The sequence below is a fragment of the Erpetoichthys calabaricus genome, chromosome 1 (assembly GCF_900747795.2).
Source record: "Erpetoichthys calabaricus chromosome 1, fErpCal1.3, whole genome shotgun sequence".
NCBI classification, from domain to species: Eukaryota; Metazoa; Chordata; class Cladistia; order Polypteriformes; family Polypteridae; genus Erpetoichthys; species Erpetoichthys calabaricus.
Window position 1 is genome coordinate 30,084,382 of NC_041394.2, and position 23,968 is coordinate 30,108,349.

General features: G+C 38.3%; 1 protein-coding gene across 1 annotated transcript in view; it reads left to right on the forward strand.

Annotated features, from left to right (window-relative positions):
• LOC114648198 (transforming growth factor beta-1 proprotein-like) overlaps window positions 1-23,968 on the forward strand; it is a 95,949-nt gene that overhangs the window by 66,295 nt on the left and 5,686 nt on the right. The window contains exons 3-6 of the mRNA XM_028797090.2: window positions 7,319-7,436; window positions 7,591-7,668; window positions 11,464-11,614; window positions 20,772-20,925. Of these exons, the coding sequence (XP_028652923.1) occupies window positions 7,319-7,436; window positions 7,591-7,668; window positions 11,464-11,614; window positions 20,772-20,925 (501 nt within the window). The remainder of the gene's footprint in view (window positions 1-7,318; window positions 7,437-7,590; window positions 7,669-11,463; window positions 11,615-20,771; window positions 20,926-23,968) is intronic.

Consider the following 23,968-nt stretch of genomic DNA (forward strand, 5'->3'; position numbering starts at 1 on the left):
AAAACCCTGTCCAAGGTTGTTTTATGCTTTGTGTTCAGTGCTGCTCCTCCTTTGTAAGATGGACATGTGGTTCATTAAGCGTGCTTTGTGATAGTCAGATATCCCATTATGCCTTGTGGGGATACATCTGGAACAGGCTGAAAGTCTTCAGATGCATCCTGGCAGCTTAGGCATGATATGCTCATTTACATTTTCTCCTCATGTTTATGCATTGGACATTCAATTTTGGTTTATTGGTGACTATAAATTGGCCCCGTTTGGGAGTGTGTGAGAGTGGACCCTGTGATAGACTAGTGTCTCATCCTGGGTTGTTTCCTGTCTGATGCTTCTGTGATAGGCTCTGTCCCTTTGTAACTCTAGAGTAGATTAAGGGGTTTAATAAAATGTTTTATTTACTATATATAGCACCTTTCTCATTCTTAAAATGCTTCACAAATATCATTGGACAACAAAGTGTTGCTTCCTGAACACTATTGGGCGTATCTTATGACTTTTTCCCATGTTGATAATAAAACAAATATCTTTAAATATTCTTTCCGCTTACTGTTTTATTGTAGTCTCGTATTTTTGTCATTTCCTCTCATACCTATACATTTACAGTGCAGCAAGTACAACTGGAACATCTGTGGTGATCTAAAAGTTGTGGTGCTTCTACTAGAAATGCAGCCGGATAGACCAAAAACTACAAATTGGACAGTTGTGCTAAAGAGTCTCATTAAAATAACTGGCTGCAGAAAACTGTGACACATAAACCACTTGTCAACCCAACAAGTTATATTTGCTTCCTCTTCATATAAAACTTAGACTGAAGACAAATTTCATGAACATGATGAATAAGGAAGGTGAATAATTTCAATTTTTGAGGCAGATATTTTCACAAATAAATAATACTAAGATTAAACAAGGCATTTTTCTTGGACCATAAATCAGACACGTCATAAATTTCAAGCAGTTTGAAGGTCTGCTAGTGGGACTGGAGGAAATTACATAGGAGACATTTAAGGGTGATGTTGGGATTTTTCCTGGCAACTACAGAGCACCAAACTACATCCATGTGGTTTACAACAAGCCTCAAACATACAAAACCATGAAGTGCAACCTGTCGCTAAAGAGTCCTTTTTTGCATTCACACTTGGACTTCTTCCCTGCTAATCTTTGTGCTGTCAGTGACGATCCTAGGAATTGTTTCAGTAGGACATTGCAATGATGGAAAAAGGAGTATCAGGGCAAGTGGAATCTATAAATGTTGGCCAGCTTTTGTTGGGCACTGAAGTGAGAAGCATCAGATGCTGAGTACAAAAGAAAATCAGCAGCAAAGCATTTTTTAGCTCAGTTGAACTAATGCGATGAGTCAGCATCATTAAACAATTAAGCACGCCAAATTCAATAAAAGTTAATTTCATGTTTCTCCAAACTCCTACGTAATACGCCAATCTGAAATTATACTTGGGTTCAGCTTGAAGCTTTCTGTCATAATTACCAAAACATGTTCAGGAAGCAAAACCTTTGAAAACAGTTCTTTTCCAGAGTGTTTAAAGGGTACTGTAGGAAGAGACAAATCTCAATAAATAACACTGGATTAAACTAGAATCATAGTATTAAAACTCAAATAAAAGATAAATACCACACATGAAACACAAAATTCTGGGCTAGCACAACAAATTAATAAACAGAAGTAAAACAGAATGTACTACAAGACAGCAAACAAATGGCATAGTTTGTGATACAGAATACCATCATGAGGACCTGAACAGAGATAAAGCTGCTGTTTCTTCTTCTTTCGGCTGCTCCTGTTAGGGGTTGCCACAGTGGATCGTCTTCTTCCATATCATCCTGTCTTCTGCATCTTGCTCTGTTACACCCATCACCTGCATGTCCTCTGTCACCACATCCATAAACCTTCTCTTAGGCTTTCCTCTTTTCCTCTAGCCTGGCAGCTCTATCCTTAACATCCTTTTCCCAATATACTCATCGTCTCTCCTCTGCACATGTCCAAACCAATGCAATCTCTCCTCTCTGACTTTGTCTCCCAACCATCCAACTTGAGCTGACCCTCTAATGTATTCATTTCTAATCCTATCCATCCTCGTCACACCCAATGCAAACCTTAACATCTTTAACTCTGCCACTTCCAGCTCTGTTTCCTGCTTTCTGGTCAGTGCCACCGTCTCCAACCCATATAACATAATTGGTCTCACTAACGTCCTGTAGACCTTCCCTTTCACTCTTGCTGATACCCGTCCCTCACAAATCACTCCTGACACTCTTCTCCACCCATTCCACCCTGCCTGCTCTCTCTTTTTCACCTCTCTTTCACAATCCCCAAGTATTTAATCTCATCCACCTTCACCAACTCTACTCCCTGCATCCTCACCATTCCTCTGACGTCTCTCTCATTCACATACATGTATTCTGTCTTGTTCTTACTGACCTTCATTCCTCTCCTCTCAAGAGCAAACTTCCAACTCTCCACAGTCTCCTCGACCTGCTCCCTACTGTCACTACAGATCACAATGTCATCAGCAAACATCATAATCCATGGGGACTCCTGTCTAATCTCATCTGTCAACCTGTCCATCACCATTGCAAATAAGATAGAGCTCAGAGCCGATTCCTGATGTAATCCCACCTCCACTTTGAATGCATCTGTCACTCCTACCGCAGACCTCACCACGGTCACACTTCCCTCGTACATATCCTGTACAACTCTTACATACTTCTCTGCCTCTCCTGACTTCCTCATACACTACCATAAGCAGAGATAAGCCTCAACTATTAATAATGATAGAAATGTCAGTATCAACTACATGCCCTCCTAATGAGATGTGTTTTAAGTTGCCTTTTTAAAGAATGAGTTGAGTCACCAGATCTAAATACTTTAGGGAGGCCATTCCAAAATCTGGGTACAACAGACCTGAAGGCTCTGTCACTGATAGAGCGCAAGTGAGTTTGGGGCACAAGATCAACAGATCAGCCATCAGTGGAATGGAGTGGGCAGACTGGAGTGTAGCCATGCAGGACTCTATTGATTTATGTATGTATAACCTACAGTAAATAATGTCCTCAAACCTGCTTAATCAATTCATTCATTCATTCATTCCTTACATTTATGTAGCACTTTTCTCAGTACTCAAAGCGCTATCCACACAGGGAGGAACCGGGAAGTGAACCCACAATCTTCCACAGTCTCCTTACTGCAAAGCAGCAGCACTACCATTGTGCCACCTGTGAGGATCAAATTGAGGGTCACTTGGGGTTGAAACTATCCCAACAACAATGGGTTCAAAAACATCATTATTATTAACTTCATCCAACCATTTTCCTAACCCATTTATCCAGGGCAGAGTCGTAGGGCAGCTGGATCCTATTCTAGCAAACAAACAGGGTGCCAGTCAATGGCAGGGTGAGCAACACACCAAGGCTATGGCCACTTTAACAATGTCATCTTACCTAAAGTGCATGTCTTTGGACTATGGGAGAAATGCAGAGCACCTGGAGGTAACCCACAGTGGATCTTCGGCAAATTGTTAATTATTGTTATTTATTTAGCAAACAACTTTACTCAAAACAATGTAGATATGTGTATGTGTATTTTGATGACATTGTATTATATACAGTATAGAGCTGCTGAACTTTGGTAATTTTGGGTCTTTTAAGTCCCTGAGTACTGGGACCTATTCTAAACAACAACTGAAATGATTCCACAGACAAAATATCTTCATTTTGAAATGGTTCAGAAACGTTTTGAAGTGATTTGTAACGATTAGAAATGTAACAAGATTTATAAGCTTTGAACAGAACTTCACTTAAAACAAGAACTTTTCTAATTTTTGCTATTTTCTTTTTTGTGTGAACTGTTTTACTTTTAAAAACGAAGATATTTTGTCTGTGGAATCATGTTGTTGAATCCCATTTTGTTATTCTAGAGCTACTGAACTTTTTTTTTTGGGAAAACACAGCTACATTGTTGTTTAGAATAGGTCCCAGTACTCAGGAACTTAAAAGACCCATTTTCAACATAGAAATGGGATAGGCATACAGTTTTCTCACCAACCCCCCAGCCTGCACTATGCGCTAGCCACTTCGCGTCTCTGCCACTTGCGTTGTGAAGAGGGGGGCTGAACGCACCCCAAGGAGATGCGGTCACTCCTCCAAAATCCCCTTGTAAACACAATGGAAAACAAATACAGGTTTGTTTTTTTTTTTAACCTCCTCTTTGCTCGATCAGCTGCTGGCTTCCTGCTATTGCCATGCTGCGTGATCTGCATCTCACACGGCACTTTGAACATTTAAAAACCTGTAGAGCAGCTGTCCTACTCTTTGTCTTTTATTTCCGGCCCCAGGCGTGGTTAACTCTTTTGGCACAAAATATCATTTTGGGGGGCTTGGGTTCCAATTATTATATCAATATAATCTGCACATTTTTTGGTATATGGAAGAAAAATGGTTAATAAATCACATACTATTTAATAAGTAATCACAGTGTTATTTTCCTTTCTGAAACTCATGGAAGAGACAAGTTGAAAAATATTTACTTCATTTGTGTGAATTTATTATCTTGGGTGCATAACTAATTATTACTGTGTCATGACCAGCCCTTAATGTCTTATGTGCATGATGATAGTGTGGCTGGGAAGCAAACACAATTATAATTATACAATTACTGTAGCATTCAATTTGGCACACACAACTTATTATCGTTTAGCCTTGGTTATTATCTTGTGAGCATAAAATAACCATATCTGGAAAAATGTACATAAGCCAGCCTGTTTTTCCCCCAACAGTATTTCTTTTTTCCTGTGTTCCTTCTGGGGCTTTGTAATTTGATAGCTCCTGGCTGGGGATGATTTACATTATGTACATAAGGTTATGATCGTGAAAGTGAGAGTATAACTTGTATTCATGGCAAAGTAGATAATGATAATAAGATGCAGACTATGAGCATACATGTTTCAGCCTGCTGTTTTACTGGGGTTAATAATTACTTAAGCAAAGTCATAAGAATTTTATAAATTATAGGAGACCATTCTGTCCATCAAGCCAGTTTGTTTAGCTAATACCTAAGCTGCCCCCAACATCTCATCTGGATCCTTCTTAAAGTTAGTTAAGGTTTCTGCTTCAGCTACATGCCTTGATAGTTTATTCCAGAGTCCCATAACTCTTTGCATAAAGAAGTGCTTCCTGGCTTCAGTCTTAACTGCACTTCCCCTTAATTTTCACTGATGTCCTCAACTACGGGATTCACCCATAAATCAACTGAATGTCGCTGGATCAGCCTCACACTGATAAATTCAATATTCTTTTGTTATATCCTGTTGTGTCCACTACATGGTTCATGACCAAAATTTAAACTTTGTGCTGTTGTGATTACTTATTATTGAATTTGTGGTACTATTTATCAACTCATTCCCCTGGTCTTGTGCACATCACACATCGCAATATATCACTTCTAAGAGCATTTTGAAATGGTTTTGCCTTCCCATCAGAAGACAGGACAAAAGTGAAATGGACAGATTAAAGATAGCATAGGGAATTTAGAGGAGGATATGATTGTGTCTTCTTTGTTTCTGAAGAAATTAAGGAGTGAAGCAGTGGCAAAGTACAAGTATCTCCTTTCATCTCAGTTATACGATGATTCCTGTGTTTTGAATCATGACACACTGTCACTGAGTTGTTTTTTTTTTTTTACTAAAAATGTGATTATAACAAATCTGATATATTGCCCAATTTTATTCTTATATACTGTATTTATACAGCATATGTATACCAGACCAGCCATGCTGGATACATTCATTTATGTTGTTTTCCAATTCACACACACGCTGTTTAAAGACATCAAGTTTTCTTTGTTCTGATTTGTATTAGAGTAAAACCTTGATTATCCGTCACCCAATTAGCCGTCACTGTCTTTTAAAAAAAAAAAAAAAAGCAGACGCCAGCACCTTATTACTGTACTACTACTACTACCACCATCATGTGGTACGCTGCGAGCTGTGCAGATTGGAACAATTCTCCCTTCTGCTAGCGCATAGTGTTCTTCCCCAGTACCACGTGTCAGGCCACATTTTGAAATCACAGTGTCAGTTACGTACCTTCAGTTTTAATAGTGTTTCGTAGCTTTTCACTTTTATTATAATTAATCTGCTATACATTGTTATGGCTGATAAACGTAAGCAGGTGGTGTTGGAATTGTCACAAAAACTGAAATTATTAAACTTTTACAAAACAGCAAAAGTGTTTCAATTTACAGAGTAGGAAGAACAACAGTGTACAATATAAAGTGTGAAACTGACAAAATTGAAAAACGTGTTGAAAATGGAAAGCACTGATGGTAATGTGAATGTATTGATGTTAACGTTCTCCTGTATTGTAATTTTCTTTTTAAATTCTGTTATATTGTGTTTTGTTAATATATTGTGATGTGCCGGTAGCTTATGATGTGCTGTTGGGGAGCAGAAAGGGTGGAATGAATGCTGTAAGTGATGGGACTGGTGAAGGGCTCCTGTTCTGTAAGGGGTGTACACGTCTGTTAGGAGAAAAGTGACAGGAGAAGTTAGGAGAAAAAGGAAGGTGCGGCAGAAAGAAGTTTTAGGTAGGGAGCCTGGAGACTAAGCAGGAGTGTTTGCAATATAGAGAAAAAAAGGAGCATGAGTGGCAGGAGATGAACTGATTGGTAGGGAAAGCTTTCTTTGATTGTTTGGGAGGTGTGCTAATGGAGTATATGTCGGGCCACATATACATATACAGAACGGAGACTCCATTTAAAACATATAAAACTCCACTGCCTCTGAGTTGTGTTTCCTTATTATGCTGACCGTTACAATATTATACGAATTACTTAATATTGTTGATACAATATTATATTTAATTTTGTAAATGAATATGACTATTTGCTAATCTACAGTATATCATTTTTAAACTTTCTGTTATCCGCCTTTTCTCTTATCTGTCACGGCCTTGGTCCCGACCCCTGATGGATAATCAAGGTTTTACTGTATATTATTCTAGTTAGAGTTAAGACATCCTTGATATCCTTTCTTCTGATCCTCCTTTATATTCATCTATAGTTGGTTTTCATGTTGTAGTTACTAGAAGGGACAGACCTCTAACATTTCTTCTGACTTGAACAGGTTAGGCTGGCTCCTTTTAGGCACATGACTTTCATTTCTTCCTCCTTCATCAGATCCTCACTCCACAAGACAGCATTTTGTTGGCATCGATTACACTAAACGTTCATCCATTTTTGATGTTGCCTAATTCCCTCAAATGTTTTGTAATTTCTTGATTTAGTAAGTCAATTTTTATGTTCATGTTACAGAGCCTCGGAGCGAACAAGAGCAAATATCTGGAGACACGTTTTGTGAGCTCTAAAGACTCGGACAAGTGGATGTACTTCAATGTGACAGAGTCCATCCAAACATGGCTGAGGAGTAATGGTAGGAACTGATTAGATACATTCTTGTTGCTTTACACAGACAAAAAAAATATTAACAGAAAAACAAAATCTTGCCAACTGAGTTGTTCCAAAGGCCACATTTTTACTGCATATTAAAAAGGGAATTTATTGTGTTTTTTTTTTAATTTCCCCAGAATCAACACAGACACTTGATTTCAAGTTGCACTGTAATTGTGGGGGAGAGCAGGGCACCATACAGTTCCAGTTTTCCGGTGAGAAACAATACTATTTTCTCTTTTTGTCTCAGCTTCTTTATGCTACCAGAACCCTGAATTGAATTAAATGTGTCTAATAATGTGTTCACCTTGGATAAGCATTGCATATAATTCTTGTTTATTTGTACAGTAGGCAAGAGCTGACTATCAAAACATTATTTAAGAAACATACTGCTGTTTTACTCTTCGATTTCATTGCTATTTGTTAGTATGTCAGGCCCTTTTTACATTTGTCGATTTTTATACTATGGAAGTGTGCCATACAGAAGTGTCATGCTATATACAGTCGTGGCCAAAAGTTTTAAGAATAACACAAGTGTTGGTTTTCACAAAGTTTGCTGCTTCAGCATTTTTAGATCTTTTTGTCAGATGTTACTATGGTATACTGAAGTAAAGCTATAATTACAAGCAATTCATAAGTTTCAAAGGCTTTTATTGACAATTACATTAAGTTTATGCAGAGAGTCAATATTTGCAGTGTTGGCCCTTCTTTCTTTTTCAAGACCTCTGCAATTCGCCCTGGCATGCTGTCAATCAACTTCTGGGCCAAATTCTGACTGATGGCAGCCCATTCTTGCGTAATCAATACTTGGAGTTTGACAGAATTTGTTTTTCTACCCTACTCTTGAGGATTGACCACAAATTCCCAATGGGATTAAGGTCTGGGGAGTCCTGGGGAGTTTCCAGTCCATTGACCCAAACTTTCTATGTTTTGTTCCCCGAGCCACTTAGTTATCACTTTTGCCTTATGGCCCAGTTCTCCATCATGCTGGAAAAGGCATTGTGTGTCACCAAACTGTTCATGGATGGTTGGGAGACTTTTGGGAGATGTTTTGGTCCCATTCTTTATTCCTGGCTGTGTTCTTAGGTAAAATTGTGAGTGAGCCCACTCCCTTGGCTGAGAAGCAACCCCACACATGGATGGTCTCAGGATGCTTTACTGTTGGCATGACACAGGACTGATGGTAGCGCCGCTCACCTTTTCTTCTCCAAGCAATGTTTTTTCTGGATGCCCCAAACAATCGGGAAGGGGATTTATCAGAGAAAATGACTTTACCTCAGCAGTCCAATCCCTGTCTGTACCTTTTACAGAATATCAGTCTGTCCCTGATGTTTTTCTTGGTTTCTTTGCTGCCCTTCTTGACACCAGGCCATCCTCCAAAAGTCTTCGCCTCATTGTCCGTGCAGATGTACTCATACCTGGATGCTGCCATTCAAGAGCAAGCTCTTATCCTTAAGAATATCTTGACCTCGATTGAAAGTTTATGGCTAACCAGGTGGATGCTGGTGAGCAGAAAAGTTTATTGTAATTAAAGCACGGTCACCACAAGCCCATATATTGTTCATCAACCCAGGACATGGGTCATACGTGTTTAGAATTCATAATCAAGTGTAAGTTCTTACATTTGTAAACAAAGGGCAGAGAGTTTATCTAGCCTTATTGCATTTTATTTTAAGAGCATAGGTCGGTGTGTATTTCTAGAGTTTAATAATTTTCTAAATCCCAGGTTTAAAATGGAAATATACACTGTCAGGGTGAACCCTAGACACACTGGAAGCTACTGTGGAAAACAAGATGGTGGAAAAATTGTATGCCATCATGAGAAATCCCCTTCCTCCCCTCCAGAAGGCACTGTCTTGGAGAACTTTTTGGCACAGGCTCATTCCACCATGGTGTGCTAAGAAGCACCTCTTGGGGTTTTTTTCTGCCCACTGCTATTAAGCAATTCATTACTTCCTTCCAATATACTTGTCAAGATTATTTTGAAATATCTGCACAATATACATTTACCGTATATACTCGTGTATAAGTTCTCCCGTGAATAAGACGGGGCTTGATTTTGACATATAATTTCCGGTATTTTATAATGTAAGTTGTATAAGTCGAATGCGGAAAACTCACGCTATTGATCCAAGAGATTATGATATGCTAACTCCCACCTGAGAGAGTAACCACAGAGCACACTGCCTTTTTTTTTTCTATGTATTGGTCCAACGTGACCACACGGTAATATTCAAACTATTCCGAAGCGACGTTTGCACCGATTTGTGTTTTTTGTATCTCACACCCTCATACCCCTTTATCGTAAGAGAATCCCTTATCTACGATGGAGTGTTCGATCAGAAGAAAATATGAAGCTGGTTTTAAATTAAAAGTCGTTGACATGGCGAAAGATATCGGTAACTGCGCTGCTGCAACAAAATTCGATGTGTCTGAGAAACTGGTGCGAGATTGGAGGAGGCAAGAAGATGTCGTCTTCTTCTTTCGGCTGCTTCCGTTAGGGTTTGCCACAGCGGATCATCTTCTTCCATATCTTTCTGTCCTCTGCATCTTGCTCTGTTATACCCATCACCTGCATGTCCTCTCTCACCACATCCATAAACCTTCGCTTAGGCCTTCCTCTTTTCCTCTTCCCTGGGAGCTCTATCCTTAGTATCCTTCTCCCAATATACTCCAACCCATATAACATAGCTGGTCTCACTACTGTCCTGTAGACCTTCCCTTTCACTCTTGTTGATACCCGTCTGTCACAAATTACTCCTGACACTCTTCTCCACCCATTACACCCTGCCTGCACTCTCTTTTTCACTTCTCTTCCACAATCCCCATTACTCTGTACTGTTGATCCCAAGTTTTTAATCTCATCCACCTTCGCCAATTCTACTCCCTGTATCCTCACCATTCCACTGACCTCCCTCTCATTCACACACATGTTTAATGTCTTGTTCCTACTGACCTTCATTCCTCTCCTCTCTAGAGCATATCTCCACCTCTCCAGGGTCTCCTCAACCTGTTCCCTACTATCGCTACAGATCACAATGTCATCAGTAAACATCATAGTCCATGGGGACTCCTGTCTAATCTCATCTCTCAACCTGTCCATCACCATTGCAAATAAGAAAGGGCTCAGAGCCGATCCTTGATGTAATCCCACCTCCAACTTGAATGCATCCATCACTCCTGCCGCAGACCTCACCACTGTCACACTTCCCTCGTACATATCCTGTACAACTCTTACGTGCTTCTCTGCCACTCCCGACATCCTCATACAATACCACAGCTCCTCTCGAGGCACCCAGATGTAAAAAATAAAATAAAATTAAGTGTCGCATTTTTGAACGGGCGTAAAAGTTGGGTCTGATTTTATGTTTCAAGACCTGACTTATATGAGTATATATGGTATTTATTTTTATTGATTGATTGTTTCACGTATATTTGTTTTTTTATGTTTCTGCTGCTGTATGCATCTGAATTTCCACATGAGATTAATAAAGTTTATCTAATCTAATCGATTCTAATGTATCAAAATTAATTGATCTGAATTAATGTGGGTATGCATCCCTTGGAGATGGGCAAAGATCTGAGCACCTGTGAACCTATAGTGACCAAAGTGGGTGAAGAACATAGATTAATAAACTATATTTCTAAATGTGCACATTACCCTGCATTTGTAAATAGAAATGTGTTATATAAGACATGATTTAAATATGCACTTCAGATTGCCCAGAAAAGGCTCTAGCCTTCAGTGCCTTGGATTGGAATAAACACATTCGTAAAATGAAACAAATAAAATATTATGAACGTTTATTGTCTTTAACAAAAGGGTTGCCACAGAGCACATCACATTATAAAATGTGCAGACTTTATCCTGTACACAACTTTATAGTTGGGTGATGTTATGACAACCTGACTATTAGCCAGCTATTTGAAGTTTATGGGCTGAATGGACTCATCTGGAATGAAGAATATCATATGTTTTTAATAAATAAATACTTTTATTTCACATGCAGGCCTAGACTCAAGTCGGGGAGACTTAGAGAAGATGTCAGAGACGAACCCCATGTCTCCTCATATCATCGCCATGACAATCCCAGAGGAACGCTTCAGCACCATGCACAGCTCTCGCAGGAAACGAGCACTCGACACCAATTACTGCTTCAGGTAATGAAATGTTCAGAACCTGACAACGTTCCCCACAGTACTTCACTATCTTGGTCCAATTCCAGTGTGTACAGCAAGTCTAATAATTTGCCTTCCTCGTAAAGATTTTGTGCTTTTATGGACAGAACACTGTATGCTCAGGGTTGGGGTCAAGGTCAGTAGTTTCATTCCAGAAATGAAGATAAGGAAGCTGTTTGTTCAGGAGAATGCAAAAAGAAACTCTGCCTTTTTCTTTAATATGACATTTATTTTGGATTTGGTTTAACTACAGAATAAGCAAACTTTGCTGCTTTAATTATGTCAAGAGATTTAATCAGAGCAGATAAGAACATTGCTGTAAATTCTTCCCAAGTGGCAGGAAATGGAGAAAACATGTAATAGCAGAATTTAGCTTGATAAATATGTAGCCATAAGTACAACTGCACATTTTAACTATTCTGCAGTTAAACTAATAGCGTTGTGTCAAGGAACACAGTGCATTTACCTAAACACTGTCAGTATAAGCTTGCTGTCCATGTAGCTGTGACTTTTTTAATTTAAATATTAAATATCGAGTGAATACAATCAGCTGTCCTCACCCTCTTTGCTCTACTGCTTATTTCAAATACCAAAGATAATGCAAGTGGTCCTTTCAAATAAATAAATAAACAAATCTCAATGACATCACAACTTCACAGTCATTAAGCTTACAGTTGATTGGCTAGCTGCTTAGTGCTGAACTAATCAATCAGTAATTGTCATCTCAGGCACATCAGTAATCAAGTTCCACATTGAGTGGAAAAACACGCATTAACAGAAACCTACACACACCTACAAATAAAGCACCTAGAAATGAGGTTCACTTTGGAAAGGTGACATATAAAGTATGCCAGTTCAGTGCCTGCCCATGCTACTGTAGCTGTATAATCATAAAGGTGAGAGATGTGAAGAGTTTTATACAACTGAGTTAAGTTCAACATTACTGTGCTTCCTTATTGGACACTCCCAGAACTCCCAAACTAAATGCTTGGTGACACTCAACACAGAGCTGTAGACACACCTAAATTAGCAGTTTGCACCTTTTGTCCTTAAAACAGGAAGGAATGAATTAGACTTTGTTGAACATTTTCTGTACATATTGTTTTGATATTTTTCTTTGTCACTGATTAGTGTGTTTAGAAAGTTTATGTGTACTTTATACAAATAAATTCAAACATTGTTAGAAGAAAGCTGTAGGTGACACCAGCAATGTTGGTTTATGCATGACATATTCATCTTAAACGAAAAAGCAGCATTACAAAGACTGTATGGTCAGTTCTGTCTATCCATCCATCATTTTTCACATCCACTTAATCTCATTAAGAGCACAAAGGCTACAGCTTAACCTGGGAGAAATGGGTACAAGACAGGAGCCAGCTCTTGTTAAGGTGCCAGAATCACACTCACAAGGTGCCCCTTTGAGACCATCAATTAAGCTTACCAGCACATCATTGGGATGTGGAATTAAAACCCATAAAAACATGGTGAGAAATGTGTAGAATCCATGCAGATCATCACCAGTCTAGGATTTGGACCCAGTACTCTAGATCTGTGAGGAGGAAGCACCCCTCTTTTACTTTTTACAAATTGGTATTTTTCACTCTTTTTCATACTAAAAGGTTTTGTTGTTGATTTACCTTATAATTCTTGCAGTTTTGTACAGCCATTATTATATACTAGCTGTGTAAGCCCGTGCTGTAAAAAGCCCAGGGTCCTAGAAACTATTGAAATCATCAGAAAAAAATTGAAATGTAGAGATGTCAGGTAATTGAAAGGAACTACTCTGGACGTCTCTCTCCTAGGAGAATTTGTTTTGCCGACGTACTTGCATCGCTTGTGTATTAGAGGTGGGAGGAAAAGTAAAGGGATACCGTTTTGCCAATGTTAGCGGCTAAGCGACTTTGTCTCTCTTCTGAGGTTTCATTTGGTTGGCGTGCTGGCCTCGCTTGTGTTATTAGCGGCTAAGCGAGTTTTCTGTTTCCTCGGAGGCTTAGACCTTACCCCGACTCCACCTCTCACTTCCGGGCTGGACAGACACACACACACACTTCCAAGCATAGACATTTATATATAAGATTTGGCAGATGTCCTTACCCAAAGCTATTTTCAAGTTTATCAGACAGCACACTTGTTTCCAAGGCTTTTTACTGTTGGTCACAAGCGTGTTAAGTGACTCACTCAGGGTCACACAGTGTGATAGTCTTGGACTTTAAAGTCTGTTACCTCTCTACTCCATCTGACTGTTAGCTTATATTTACCCCTTACATTATTATTGATTCCTTTATCCAAGGTGCCCTAAAAGGTAAGTGTTCATAACAACTGTTCACACATATTTTTTGCAATTGGATCTCAAAGCAGGTTAAGTGACTCTCACAATTATGGTGGGACTTGAAATGAAGGCCTTATGGTATAAAGTCTAGTTCCTTGACCTCTTCATCATACTGTGTTCTTTTTTTCTTTAAAAGCAGGGGAAAAGTGAAGTTTATAGCAGTACATGTAACACATATAGTAGGTACAGTATCTACTGAATGAACATACAGTACATCCCTCCTTTTTCTCAATTTCACTTATTCCATTAATAAACCCAAAGGCACCAAAGCGCAAGGAAGAACCAACCCAGGGTAGGATGCTAGTCCACCATAATGAACTCTTTCACTTATACAATTTATTGTAAAGTAAATTTGCACTTCATTGTAATTTGAATGGAAACTGGTGAATAGCTACTTAGACCCAAACAGAAGGTTTTTCTCTTTTCTCAGCCTTGTCTTCTTTGCTAACGTGACTTCAATTACATTTTAACTCAATTGTTAATGGTTACTTAACTTGATATGTGTGGCTGTCTTTGTAGATGCTGTGAGGTTATGTTTTCTGTTGCTGTATTGTATTCTCTCTGCACCCAAAGCCTGTCTGAAATTAAGAACACTATAAAGAATAAACTGAAATGAAAGGTGGCCCAATATCAAAGTGACTAGTACTGCTGTCTCACACCTCCAAGAGTCTGGGTTCAAGTCCCGGTCTGCACATTCTCTCATTCTCTAAGTGCACTGCAAAAAATGAAATCAAAGCAAGTGAAAAGTATTTATATCATGACATTAAATCTCATTTTCCTTATTGTAAGAATTATTGACTTATCCAAAAATTTGTTTTATGATTATTTAGCTTACTTTAAGAAGTCTTGTGATGTAAATTCTGCTTACCCATTTGGCAGATTTTTTGCTAAATGAAAGAAAAACAACTCCCATCTTTTGTCTAGTATTTGCACATGAATTTTTTGCAGTGTACTTTTGTTTCCACTTTCTCGTTCCAAAGTTGTTCTTGTGTCAGGTAACTTGTGTAGGTATAAACATGCCCTTTGGAGGACATGGCTTTGTAGATAATACTGTTAATGCTTGAAACAGAAATTAATCAAACTGAAAGACCAAGCTCCATATAGGCAGTGTAGGCACACATCCAGGTCCTTAGAACTATGAGGCATGGCAGCAGTACTAACCACTTTACCACCTGTGGATATAAAAACACAAAGAATGGCTACAAAATGAGCACACCTTGTGGGCTCAGATAGCTCATTATTCTAAATATATTAATAAATGAAGCCTCTGCTTTCTGTTTTTATTTCTATGATGGGGTTCCCACCACCTACAGCTTAAACTAAAGCCAAGAATCACATTCCGATATATTAATTGATGTCTGTAGACTTGATGAAAGATTTGAAATCTTAAACACTCACTGCTTCCTTACCATTTCTCACCAGGACATCTCCACCTTTTATCTAAAAGCTGTCTTACAGGTGTCCTCTCTAGTACCCTGTCCTCACTATGTGGCTGCTAAGGCAGCTAAATAATAAATATACGTCTCCATCACTGTCATCTGATGCCCCTGTGATCATAAAAAGCATCAGTCGTCTCCTAAATGGCATATTAAGGTCACTTTTACCATTGAGCAGCTAATCCTATATCACTTTGATGAGCAGTCACTTTAGGTGAAGACCTGTAAATTGTGCTCATGTAAAGACTATTTCAGTACATTTGTTTACAGACGATTTGTACATGCATGCTAGTCCAAACTCAACTCTTTTGTCATGTATGCAATGTACAAAGAAATTCTGACTCGCATGTCTTCCACAGAGTAGAGACAGTAGAACAGTAATAACAACTGGCAATAAATACTATACTAGTTATTAAGTTCAATGTATGAAAACAGGCATATAAGAGCAAAATCAGGAGTGCTCATGCAGTGGATTCCCATCTAAGACATTTTAATGAAACTGGACAGCAAATGATTGACGGACAGGCGGACTTTAGTGTGACAAAAGTCAGTAACTGCTTCTTTGGTTGCCAATGTTAAGCTATAGATAATTTTTTCGAAACCTAGAAACAAAGTTCTTATCCTCTGTCTCATCCCCATTGTCAATCATCACATTAGTGAAGAATCATCATAAAATTTCTGAAAGTGATATGACCAAGTGACATTTTCATATTTTAAGCTTTACCGGACCAAGAGAAAATAAGCAGTACTTTTCCTTGTGTTTCTCCAGTGTACACCTACTGTACCCCTGGTGGAGTGGCACCCCAACCAGGGTTAGTTAATGCCTAATCCAAATAGACCCTAGGGCCTTGGGACTCAGTATCGGACTGAATTTATAGAAAGGATAGGGAGTTGAGTGTTGCTGATCATATAATGGGGACAGTGAAGCCATAAAGCTTTTTGGATCAGACAATGCAGCCTGGCAAACTCATCACTTGTTGGTCATTTTTATTCCCAACTCTGATTCAGTGTGTGTCATTAACCAAAACTGAACCAGAACTCACATCTAGAACTATGAAAATAATTATACTACTGATACATATACAGTAAGTAGACTTGGCAGACAGTGTGTTCCTTAAGTGGCTGAGGTGGTGGCCTGTAAACCACAGGCCTGTTATTTCAGTTCCCACCACTGACTCTCTATGTGAGTCATTTCACCTGCCATTGTTAGCTTGTCAGCTGTGGAAGCCATCGTATATATATATATATATATATATATATATATATATATATCATATCTGTAAATGTTTTATGAAGATGTTCATTTTGAAATATGCTATATATAATTACAAGGTCACAGATTGAAATCCCAACCATTAATGACTAATACAGTCATTTCACCTGCCATGACTCTTATCTTGAGATACAGAAACACTGTGGTATTTATCTACCTGCTTATTGACTATAAGTCAGGTTTGCAAAGATGGTGTCTATCCCAACAGAATTAGTGTAAGGCAGGAATCAAATCTGAAGGGAGTGCAACACTGTTACAGGGCACCCTCATGTGCACACACATCCACTAACACAGGACCAATTTATAATTCAGTTTACTTTACACGTTTAACAGAAAATGGTTAATGGCCCGTTTCCCGTCTCGATTCATGATATGACCCTGAGCAAGTCACCTCACTTGCTGTGTCTCAGTTGTAGAAATATATGAAACCTTTGCTATTTAAAAATCAGTTTGTATGAAACATGTTATCAAAATATGGTTCAAGCTAATGTGTTTCACACTACTGCAGTTCTCATTTCTAACACTACTGATTAGACATTGCTGCAAAACTGCCTTTTTCAGTCACATATAGAGAAATCCAGACAGGAAGGCTCAGTTCCTGTAGTTGACTACAAATTATTTATGTCATATGTGGAAAGGAAAAAGGAAACTGATGAGCCCTGATAGACTACACATGCCATTCATTCCTTCCATAACTCTTCAATGTGGTCAAGGCTTATCTCTGCATTTTTGTTGCATTGCTAATAATAAAGAAGTAAAGAAGTACTTGCTTGGCACCACCCATTAGTTGATAATAAAACCTCATATTTGTGTGCAGTCTAAAATGCTCTATCGGCTGGTACAGGAAAAACATCAGTTTGAGATGGTAAAACCGCCCTCTAATCCTCAGAGATTGCTATTCAGGTCTGATGGTACATCAGTGTTGGTTAATATCTGCTTCAGCTTCTATTCAAGAAATGTGTGTGTGTCCATCCAGTCCTTCTTAATAATCGCATATCCACTTACATTATAAAGATCCAGCACCTGAAACCTGCCAGTAATGTGTGCCAGTCATCTTGATGAGGGAAGGAATCCTACATGAACACAGAGAAATTATGCAAAGTCCACCAGAGCACACATGCCAGGGTTTAAACCAAGACAGAGGAGATAGTAGGCAGCAAAAGAACGACTGTGCCAAAATGACACTACTGTGCAAATATAACTGGTTTTACAAGTCATAAGAACTGAAGAACTGGTGCTTAACATCCCTAGACATACCAGACTTATATTTTTGTGTTGTTTTATATATACAGTATGTGTCTATATATATATATATATATATATATATATATATATATATATATATATATATATATATATATATATATATATATTTATATATTTATATATATATATATAGTGAGAGAGAGAGAGAGGCACTGTATCAAAAGTGCTATGCACAATATTAGATAGACATTAAAGAGATAATGTTACATGGATAAGATAGATAGATAGATAGATAGATAGATAGATAGATAGATAGATAGATAGATAGATAGATAGATAGATAGATAGATAGATAGATAGATAGATAGATAGATAGATAGATAGATAGATAGATACTAAATGTGCTACTTTACATACAGAGATACTAAGTGCACTTTATTAGATATCAAAGGTTCTATGGTACTGTAGATAAGTATGAATAATAATGAATATTAAAAGTGCATGGTTACTGTAGACAGATAGATGTGAAAGGTGCTATAGATAGGTAGACGATATTAGATGGGTAGATACTGTATTTAGTTCATACTGTAAGTACTTAGTAATCCCATAGTGGAATTTCAACAGGTAAATTAGAAGGTTTAGTGATATCAGTACCCCAGCATCCCTCATCAAATCCCAAAATTGTCAGCTTAGTTTAACTGACAACTCTAAACTGGCCCAGTTTAGATGGCTTCAAGACTGGTTCTTACCTTGTACTTTATGATGCCAAGCATTCAGAAGTATTGTAGTAATTATTAGGGTGGCATAGTCGTCAGAGCTGTAGCCTAATCCATATACTGTAGAATCCTCACTTCTTAACTGGCTTTTTTTCTCTGGTTACTTTAGGTTCCTCCAAAATTAAATTCAATTTATTCTCCAAAAGCTCACTCTTACTTATGCCCTTACTGCACTGTAAAGTGTTAAGAAAACATTAAATTAAATTAAAGAAAAAAATACATCAAGCAAAAGCACAAAACACAGACATAATATTGAACATAAAAATGCCATACAGTACACACATACAAATCTGTATAGACAGCATGGCATTTTTTAAAATACTAACAAGTTTAATTTTTGGACATCTTGCTTCCCAGTTTTACTCTGAGGTGCATCATGGACAAGCCACTGATTACAATTCCAGCCGATGTGCAAGTTTAATTGATGGGTAACTCTAAATTGACCCTAAGTGTGTGTGTGTGTGTTTGTGTGGGATGTCCATTATTGTTTCCTGACTTATTCCTGATCGTCCCAGGACAGACTGCCAACCCCCTGTGACCCTCAACTAGAACTAGCAGGCTTGTAAAATAAATGAATGTATGAATGATATTACAGCAACATGATGACAGTTACTTGTGCTGCTGCTTTTCCTTGGGGGTGGGGGGGGGTTACCCACAAGACTTCTGTTTATATCCACTTCTTAAAGATGAACACTTTAGTTTTCCATGTAATCAAACATCAAATTTAGGTATTTCGATTCAGGATCACAGGAGACTGCAGCTTATCCCAGTAGCACTGTGTACAAGCCATAATAGGACACTAATGCATGTGAATCTAAAGTGTTCAGTATCAAAATTTAAGTAATATTGTTACTATTGTTTTTTTGGCAATTGAAGAATAATAATGAAATAAGTGGTTGACTCCTATAAGTGAATGCATGTGAATGAGGGTGTTCCCTATAATGGACTGGTCTTCCTGTTCAGGAATTCAATGCTCCTAGTAAGAGAAACATGGATTCCTCTCTCTGCAAAATAAAAAAGTGTGTTATTAGATTAACGTCATATTTTTGTATACTTAAAGGTAATGAAGGAAAAAAGATTTCAGGTCTGATTTTTTGGCCCAATGGAGGAAGTGTTCACAGAAGGCAGTTGTAATAATATTGACACCCAGGCTGGCAGTGGTGCTTATACATTGCTAAACTGTAAGCCATCAAGCCAAACAGTAAAAACAGGAGGAAATGTTTAGTCTAAAAACATAAAAGAAATCCTACTCCAATTTCTCTTAGTCATAAAGTTAAACTATCAACTACTGTATCCTTTACTACACTATGTCAGTGTTTTTCCTTCTACAAATAATCAAATAACCAGAACCCTATAATTATGGTGACATGGAGCATGAGAAACAACACATCACAGACAGGACAGTTTCATACCTCGTAAATCTAGGGATAGGCCCAACACAGCTTGACTCTGAATTTGATTGTGCTGGTTTGAGAAAGTTGTTATACATAATAATGGTAATGCAATGATTAACACTGCTGCCTCACACCACCCAGCTGACATGCTGCCTTTTTGAAGTTTGCATGTTCCACCCGTGTATGTGTAGGTTCTCCTTCCACCTCCCTAAGACATGCTTGTTACATTAATTGATAACTCTGAACAAAACAGGTACAGATAATAAATTAAGATAGATAGATGAACGAACGAATGAAGGAATAAACAAACAAATGTCATATGTCCCCAGGTGGAAATATACTGTAGATGTTGCTTTCTATTTACTCTAGCCCAACTGGAGTTTTTCTTTTGGTTTTTTTTCTGTCCCCCTGGCCATCTGACCTTGCCTTTTGTATTATGTTACTTATTCTTTAATAGTATTGCCTAATCTTAACTGTTTGTCTTTTTCCATGTCTTGTAAAGCACTTTCAGCTACCTTGTTTGTATGAAAATATGCTATATAAATAAATGTTGGGGTTGTTGAGAACATTGCCTGGTGTTTTTCTGTATTGTTGCAAGTGATTTTATGTTTAATTGTAATTATTTAATATTTGTATATGAAGCTATATATCTATGAAATGAAATGAATATCTGGTGTGATCAACATCATGCTAGATCTCATTTTGTTGTTTTGTTCTTGGTATAGCACTGAGGAGAAGAATTGCTGTGTGCGACCATTGTACATTGATTTCCGCAAAGACCTGGGCTGGAAGTGGATCCACGAGCCCAAAGGCTATTATGCCAATTATTGCATGGGACCATGTGCCTACATCTGGAATACAGATAGCAAGTACACCCAGGTAGGGAGCACATTTAAGGCCATGTGTGAAGGGGTCTGTTATCTATAGAAATAAAATCATAAGCTGTTTGTTTATTTACCAATGCTCAAAAATGGCTTTTGCATGTGCACTTCTGTTGGTCCAACCTTAAATAATAATAATAATAATTCTTTGCATTTATTTTGCGGTTTTCTCGCTACTCAAAGTGCTCAGCAATTGCTGGTTAAGAGTCCCTGTTGGCATTTACGGGATTCGAACCGGCAACCATCAGATTGCCAGTGCAGATCCCTAGCCTCAGAGCCACCACTCCTATAGGCTATATGATATAATGGACGGTGAGGGCACCCAAAATCGAGTGCCAACACAGCGACTACAATTCCCATCTGGCAGTGTACCGGGGTTGATGAGAGGACACCTTCAGTGTGCATAAAGTTTTGTAGTGTCAAATAACACAATCAAATTAAAGACCACAGCTACAGCATTTTCTAATTTGGATAAGGATTTAACAGGATTAGAGCTTTTGTCTAAAACCGTTACTTTTTATCTCATTGTAGGTTGTGTTTAGCCATGTTGAATTTATCAAAGGCAGTTTTTCCTCATTTATTTATACCCATGCAAAACTGAGAACTTTGGCTAGTGTGCAATAAAACCTACAGTACTGTGAATATCCATTCACATCTTGAACCAGAGTTTTAGCAAACCTCTCCTGGCAGTGCCTGGTGTAATGCAGTGTCCAACCTTGAATGAGAGTCCATCCCTGGTCACTTTCAGTCACATTGGGTACATGTGAGAGATGCCAGTTTACATGTCCTGCATGTCCTTGGACCCAAAGATAGACAAAAGTGGAAGTTAAACCTTGGTATTTTTATGACACAGCAAGGGTAACCACTGCACCTTCCAGAAATAAAATGACAGAATCAAGTCAAAGTCAAGGGCCGTTTAAATGGATAATGGAGGTGATTCCCCTGAGCTCTGTTAAGGTTTCAACTCTTGTGCCACTGCTCTGAAGGGTAGCTCGTTTCACTTTGAAGATGTGAGTAGCATCCTTGACTGAGCCTTCTCAGGTTCCTCCAACTCATCTAAAATTTCTGGCTCCACCATTGGCATTGGTTGGGCTTTGCATCCTCTTCATTTAGGAGGAAGCTGTTATTTAGTACCCTGTTCTAGAAGGAAGTGAACTTTCCTTGTGTTTGAATCGATTTGGTTGTCCTCAGAGTAACATTACCCTGCTTAATTGATGGTCTTGGAATTTCCCAGGCACACTTGTGTAGAGCCATTTCATTCCCAAGTTACCCACAAATTTTACCTCTGAATTCCCCCCCACAGTATCCTAGGGGGTTTCCAGTAGAAGCTTTATTTGCAAGAGGGAGTCATTATTATCTTGGGACTTTCCACCAGCTATGTGGGATAAAACTAATTCCATGGCGTATAGTGTCACTTGCCTGATTGTTACTCTCATTATCTGGGGGCCTTCCTTAGTCTTAATAAGTCAGTCTTTATTATATATAACACCTTTAACTGTATACATATTCATAAGGTCCATAAAGTGCATCATCAAATGAATAAACTGAGCAACAAAAAACATCTATCCACCCATTTCCTAAATCACTTATTCATTTTATAGTGCTGTGGAGTCTATGCCTATCCTGGCCTGAGCACAAGGTGGGAACAAGGGCACACTCACACATGGTGCCAGTTAATCTCTCACACATGCCCAGAAGAAAACTCAACCAGACATGGGGTAAAAATGCACTGAATGTGAAAAGGCTGAGGTTTGAACATCTCATAATATAACAATAACATTTTCAAACCCAATTAATTCAATACTGGATCACACGAGGGTGGTAACTATCCTGGGAGGCACTGGGCACAGGCAGGAAGCATATTCTTAGCAGGAACCTATTCACACAGAGAGCCAATGTAGAAGTGACAGTTAAACTAACCTGTATGGAAAGAACACCTATATGGGTACAGGGACAACATTTTAACTTCTCAAGGGAACAGGACTTAAAACCAGGACATGGGATCCATAAAGCATTTTAGGCAAAACAAAAACTGGAGAGAACAGAGTGGATATTTCACATTTTAATAATCAGAAAGGATAATCTTAGTGCCAGTCTACAATGGCAGCAGAAGTGGGCAAATTCCCCTTTTCTGAACCCTTCTTTTTTTAATCGTAATTGGGTTTTTTTTTTGTTCCATATAAAATAATATATACAGAAGAATAATTATGAACAGTCTGTAAGTGGTATAAAAATGAAAACATTATTTATTACTATAAAATGATCTCATCATAGAAAAATATTCTCTCACTCTGTACTAAAAAAATAAGATTTTCACTCCGTTCAGTTGTTATTTCTACTCACTTGTTATGTGCATTTACTTCATATTATTTTATTTTCAGGAATTATAATAACATCTTTAAATTTTGTTTGAATTTTTTGTTGCCTTTTTCTGTAATTTTTAGCTGATTACCTTACAAATATCCCTTAATAGATCAGAACTGCTACTGTCCCTGTCTGTCCTGCATTGTTCTTTATTAGTTTACATGTTTGACTTGCTCCTGCACATTTATTTAGCTAGGAGTTTAAACGTATACAATACAATACAATTTATTTTTGTATAGCACAAAATCACACAAGGAGTGTTTCATTGTGCTTTAACAGGCCCTGCCATTTGATAGCCCCCCAGCCTTGACTCCCTAAGAAGACAAGGGAAAAACTCCCAAAAAAAAACCTTAGTAGGGAAACAAAACTGAAAGAAACCTCGGGAAAGGCAGTTCAAAGAGAGACCCCTTTCCAGGTAGGTTGGGCATGCAGTGGGTGTCAAAAAAGGCGGTAAATACAACACAATACACAGAACAGAGCACAAGTAATCCTCAATACAATATAATAGTGCAATAGAAATATTACAAGTACCGAGCAGAATTGAGCACTAGATGACATCACATAATACAATTTGGATTTGTTCAGAGTCCTGGAGACCTCAATCATCAAGCTGCCTCCCCCTATTGGCCTTTCCACAGCTGAGTCAGTGCTGGGCCAGCCAATCCGTTGAAAGGACC